Consider the following 6,382-nt stretch of genomic DNA (forward strand, 5'->3'; position numbering starts at 1 on the left):
TTTCAAAAATCACGAGAAAGGATAATCAAAAAAATATTCAATCAAATGACAAATAAAGTCTGTCTTGGTTGGTGGCATTGATTGGCTTGTGGTAATCGGTACCCCACATCCAGAGATTCCACACTATATCTTCGATATTTATTTCAATTATCATCAAAAGATAATTACTTTTTGTTTCCTTCAATTATTAATCAGATCTTAATCAGCGGAGTCATCTGAGTCAGTAAACTTTACCGATCATCCTGCCGTCACACCATTTTTTACCCTTCAACCGCATATGTGGCAAATTAAACTCCATAGGAGTTTCACGATTTTGAAATTCAGTGTAGCTTATTCACATTCTTCTATCATGGTTTTGGGTGCATTGTTCTTCTGCCTTTTTCGAAATTCAATCGATCAATCAGGATTGAGTCTACAAAAATTTCGTCCACATTTTTTTCGACAAAATTCTTTGAGGGTTGAAAACTATCGGGACGAAGCTCACCTCATATGCTAATTGGAAATGAGATGAAAAGAGTCTGCGCCGAAGTAGAACATTAAACAATTGGACAACAATTGGATGTGGCACAACAACGCCAAGACTAATATAAAAACGATCAATGATAAGATAACGCGGCATTTTGGTGGGACGAACATTTCCACGATATAATATCCGTGATTCAGGCGATCGATGGTTCTTGCGAAGCATAACTTCGATCATAAAAGACCGCCATGATCGAATCAAGACTACTGTTGGTTTTATGTATAATCTCAGGTATGTGACGCAATTTAATAATTATATTTGAGCTGTCCATCGTGTTTCGCGAAGTCAAGATTTGTATGCTCGGGAAGTTTTGAACGTTTTAATTTTCGTGTATTTACACTTTTGACCTCTACCTCTGATCGGATGAGGAAATAAACATCGACCGCTTGTTTCACGATTCGAAAAGCAACAGCCTTCGGTTCCAGCGATCCATTTGCAAAAGTAAACAATTTGCTCACATCTGTTTGAGTTGTTTTTCAGGTTTGGCACTGTCGGGACAAAGTCCGTTGACATCTCCGGATGAGTTGCTTGCCGAAGAGTCCTTCGAGGAAACCGATACCGCGACAAAGTCAACCGGTGAACTCCGACTTCCCAAAGTAACACGGCCGACTGATTATAAAGTGAAACTCAACCCAGATCTCGAAAATGGCAAATTCACCTTCACCGGAGAAGTTGAAATCACCCTCAAGGTCCTGGAACCAACAAACGACGTAACGATTCATTCCAAAGAGCAGATAATTGCGGAGAATCGAACGACCTTAACGAATGAAGAGAATTTTTCTTACGATGTCGAACATTCGTATGACATTGATAAGGATTTTCTATCGATTCATACCAATGAAACGCTACCGATTGGAACATATGTCCTGACCATTCATTACACTGGTAATCTTAGGGATGATATGATCGGATTCTACAAAAGTTCGTACATCGATCTCGAAGGAAACACCGTGTGAGTTTGTACATAAGTATAATGTCAAACATTGCATAATGTTAGATGGTCTTTCCACGTGTACAGAGTTTTTCGAAGCGGTAAAAATATTTTTTCTCGAAAAACCAGCCGACTGATATGACAATTTTCATTGCCAGATGGATAGCGACGAGTAAATTCGAACCAACTCACGCACGTTACGCGTTTCCCTGTTACGATGAACCGGCTCTGAAAGCCAGAGTGAGCATTTGGCTGAAACATAGTTCGTCCCAACATGCTTTGGCGAATACTCCGATCATGGATGAATTTGTGGACAGGTGAGATTTATGGAAAATGAATAAACCGAAAAAACGAAAAAAATTACCGTTCCATCGACGCTGATAAGCCTATCGATTATCAACAATTCAGTTGATTTTAAGTATTTGGAACTGGATGTGTCCTTTTGATTATTCCACGATAAACTTTATAAACTTCATTCGATTGAAACAAGAAAGAAAATTACAATCAAATCAGCTATTGAATCTAATCTAAGTAGCGGTATCTTTTCAGATCAGTTTCTAATGCAGGTATATTGCTTTAAGCCCCGAGTGTTGGTGATCGATGTCGTCGGTTTGACGTCTCATCTAAGAACGTTAAGCCGAAACAAATTTCATTCGTATCTTGACGGCAATCCGGTCGAAAAAAAAGAAAAACACACGTTTTCCAACAGCTGAAATTTTTTCGTCGGTTTCCAATTGAACGGAAGTAAATAGAAAAATGATCAATTGTCTTCGAACTTTAGCTCGGATGGAAAAATATGGACCGTCTTCGAGACTACGCCACCGATCTCCACGTACTTGGTGGCCTTCATAGCTTCGGATTTCGCGAACATATCGAACTCGGATGAAACTTTCGGCGTTTGGGCAAGACCATCTGCAATCGACACCGCACGGTATTCGTTCGACTTTGGTAGCCAGGCGTTGGCGGCTCTAGCGGTATTTACAAACGTCCCTTATTACAATTATGCAATGGACAAGATGGACCAAATCGCTATACCGGATTTCGCTGCTGGTGCCATGGAAAATTGGGGTCTGGTTACGTACAGGTGGGTACATCGACATTGTAATTCTGTGCGAACGATCGGATTGAATTTGTCTAATACCGCTGTGACCTACAGGGAGAGATATCTGCTCTACGAAGATGGTGTTTCTACAACTTCGGACAAACAGAATATCGCGACGGTAGTCGCTCACGAGTTCTCTCACCAATGGTTCGGAAATTTGGTAAGTCCGGAGTGGTGGACTTACCTCTGGCTGAACGAGGGCTTTGCCACGTACTTCGAATACTTTTTGACGGCCGAAATCGAACCATCGTGGCGTCTCGACGAGCAATTCGTCGTTTCGGAAATTCACGCCAGCGCTTTTCCAGCAGATGGACTAGGCACGTCCCATCCTATGAACGCCGACGTCGAGACCCCGGCCCAAATCAGCGACATCTTCGACTCGATCTCCTACGCGAAAGGTCACACGTTTACTCAACGCTTGTAACTTGCGGCGAACATTTTTTTGCCGCTTTATCGTGGGCCCAAAATCGAAATTATTTTTAAATTTCCAGCCGGAGCTGTGATACGTATGTTGGAACACATCGTCACGACCCCCGTTTTCAGAGCTGGTCTTACAAATTACCTCAATGCCAAGTAAGTCGATCTCTTCGACGTCCGGTGTGTTCCGCCGATCCGTTTACTTCACCTCTCTTCCATTCCACGATCGTTCAAATTTTCGATAATCGGTTGCATTTAATATTTTCATGATATTTTCCCATCAATTTAGTAATTTTTCCGTCGGTACATCCGATCTTCTGTGGGCGTCGATGCAAACGGCTGTAGACGACGCAGGTCAATCGTTGAATGTCAAACAACACATGGATACTTGGGTGACTCGGGCTGGTTTTCCGCTGGTCACAGCGAGCAGGAATTACGAATCAGGCGCGGTGACCTTGAGCCAGGTGATACCAGACGACCGAAGATAGTTGGAACCATCGTTCCGAGCCACCGATAACGTCTGCCTTTCTCTCATTCTCGACAGGAAAGATTCTTTTTGAGAAATCGTGATTCCTACTACCCTAAAGTGTCCTGGTGGATTCCAATAAATTGGGCGACCGCATCGGCCCCCGATTATTCCGTAACAACTCCTACCACTTGGATTTCCGATAGCGCAACTACCACCGTTTCCGTACCCTCTGCCGGTGACTGGATTCTGCTGAATTTACAACAAACAGGTATATTTTCGTATTCGCCGTTTTCAAGGTCGCAGTTTGACTTCACGTAATTCCTACAATAACATTGATTCTTTGTCCCGAAGGGTACTACCGTGTCAACTACGACAAAACAAACTGGAATTTGTTGACCGCTCATCTAACGGGGCCGAATTACACCCAAATATCAGCGGTGAATCGAGCACAGCTGATCGACGACGCTCTCAATCTTGCGAGAGCGGGTTACTTGGATTACGGAACGGCCCTCGGCGTGACCAAATATCTGTCTCAGGAAATTGACTACATTCCGTGGTACTCGGCGTTCAGCGCTTTCACTTACTTGAACAGATGGTTACCCGAAACGGCTTCGTACGCCGACTTTAAAGTTAGTATCAACAAAATGCTACCGAATAATTCCAGGGCTTTTGACTCGATCCGATCGAATTATTTACGACAATTTAATCTGCTCGGAATGTCTCGACCGATGGAATCCGATAAGCGTATATCGTCTCGTATGTAACAGCGAAATTCTTTCAACTCTTGGCAACGTTTTATCTATTAAACAACATCAACGTAGATATAAATCAGCTAGCCGATAACTGTTACGTTTATCGATTTCCGACTTAACTGGGCCATTCATTGAGCCCACTGTTATCGATCTACGTGATATTTTAACGATTGATCAAAAATCCAACACGGATCAACATTTAGGAGAAGAAAATTATTACGAGTTGATGCTCGTTTTCATATACATCATCTTCCAGACTTACGTTACGGGTCTGCTGGCCGGTGCCCTGGACAAAGTGGGATACGAAGAATCCGACGACGATAAACACGTAGAAAAGTTCCTCAGGACAAACGCGCTGACTTGGTCGTGTAATTTGGGTCAGTCCGAATGCCTGGAGTTTGCGAATCGAAAACTTCTGAGCTGGTTGATCGACGACGATCAAAATGCGTAAGATCGGTGGGAAATGAAATACAAAAAATTACGATGCGCGTGACCGACTCTCGCCCTTGTTTACTTTCAGCGTAACACCAGACCTCAAAAGCGTAATTTACTGCGCCGGTATCCGTACCGCAAATTCAACGGTTTGGAAATTGTTGTGGGAAAAATACTTGGCTACCGACCTTTCCAGTGAGCAGGTCTTGATACTTCGAGGACTCGGTTGTACGCCAGACAGGGAAATTCTGAACAAGTAATGACATCAAATTATCAAATTATCAAATTTCCACAGATATCATCGGAAGAATACCTTCGACGTACGTTGTACGGATTCGAATGTGAAAAATAACGCGCCTTGTCTAGACGACAACAAATATTTGACGTAAACTTGTACAGATAGAGAGATATGGATTTGAAATTGGAAATTTTCCCAACAATAATTTTCACTTTTAGCATTAAAATATCCACAACATCCGGTGCATATTTTGCCTGAAATTTTCCAGGTACATGGAACTCGCTACGGCTACAGGATCCGGAATTCGACCCCAAGATTCAACGACCGCTTTTTCCTCTGTTTATACTTATGGAGGTGCTCAAAACGTTGAACCAGCCTTGGACTACATTATCAATAATTTTGATAATATATTAGCATAGTCAGTAGAAAATTAGTGTCACTAACAGTCGTCGATATTTTATTAAAAATGCGATCATTATGTTCGGAAATAATGAAATCATTCTCTGCAGCTATGGCAGTACCTCGTCAATCGCGACTCTACTCTCTGGAATTGGACTCAGGATAACGACAAACGAGCAGCTGACTAAGGTGACGTAGTTTTCATTTGAATTATTTTTAAATCTATTTCTCTCCTTTTTTGCTTTAATTCACCGATATTCTTTTCTAACACGTTTTCGTGTAGCTGCAAAATTTCTCGATCGCCCAAGCAGCCCTTCTATCAGGTGCTGCGAATACCGGGATATCGAATGCTCGGAGTAACTTGGCTTGGATTGAAACGAATGAAGAAGCGGTCGGCGCGTGGCTTAGGGAAACGATCAGAAGCGGAACGAACAATATCATCGGCAGTGTTCTACTCACATTTGGTCTCGCTTGCTTATTACGCATTTATCAATGATGCAGGAGAAAAACGAATGAAAAATGGTTTTTGGAGAGACTAAAAACTGAGTTATGGAAGTTGAATAATACGAAACTTTTTTTTTTTTATGGAAGTTTGTGACAATCATAATTGTATAATAGCATATAAGATACACACGTTTGTATATAGACATAGAATCGAATCGAATTGAAATCATAAATCAATCAAATTATGATTGCCCAAATGCGTAAAACATATAACGTTAATCAGGATATTAGTTCATGAAAAAATCCCAAGATATTGAATTATGGCATTTATCAAAATGAAAAAAATAATCAAAATAAATCGAGGGAAAGTCATCGGCAAAATATCATCATAGATATATCATTATTTTAACGATTGACGAGATTAGAATTATCATCTAACCGACAGCTTCGAATAAAGTACCCGCAACAATTACGTCTACTGTTTCTGTTCTTTTGCCCTGGTCAACCCTCAACTTCAAACATAAACCTACGATGGCATTTATACGACTTTTTTTATGCAAAAAAAATATTTATCGAACAGCTATTGACGGATGATACAAGATACGGTATATTATCTGGTTCACTCTTACCTCAGAAGTATAAAAAATATGCAGACATCAGTCGTAGCGTCTGCGG

The 6,382-nt window shown here is 41.4% G+C and overlaps 3 protein-coding genes across 5 annotated transcripts in view; 2 read left to right on the forward strand and 1 right to left on the reverse strand.

Annotated features, from left to right (window-relative positions):
* LOC125501812 (WD repeat-containing protein 19-like) overlaps positions 1-6,382 on the forward strand; it is a 51,435-nt gene that overhangs the window by 23,474 nt on the left and 21,579 nt on the right. The window lies entirely within an intron of this gene.
* LOC105684315 (ribulose-phosphate 3-epimerase) overlaps positions 1-6,382 on the reverse strand; it is a 135,391-nt gene that overhangs the window by 20,976 nt on the left and 108,033 nt on the right. The gene's annotated exons all lie outside the window — the stretch shown is intronic.
* LOC105683884 (aminopeptidase N-like) lies at positions 99-6,179 on the forward strand. Its single transcript, XM_012396839.3, has 14 exons — positions 99-754; positions 1,004-1,475; positions 1,613-1,771; positions 2,236-2,538; positions 2,611-2,954; positions 3,048-3,129; positions 3,263-3,437; positions 3,518-3,710; positions 3,794-4,071; positions 4,451-4,641; positions 4,715-4,882; positions 5,133-5,282; positions 5,374-5,452; positions 5,547-6,179. The coding sequence occupies exons 1-14, from the start codon at positions 712-714 to the stop codon at positions 5,757-5,759; spliced, it is 2,850 nt and encodes a 949-aa protein (XP_012252262.2). The 5' UTR covers positions 99-711; the 3' UTR covers positions 5,760-6,179.

The sequence above is a fragment of the Athalia rosae genome, chromosome 7 (assembly GCF_917208135.1).
Source record: "Athalia rosae chromosome 7, iyAthRosa1.1, whole genome shotgun sequence".
NCBI lineage: Eukaryota > Metazoa > Arthropoda > Insecta > Hymenoptera > Athaliidae > Athalia > Athalia rosae.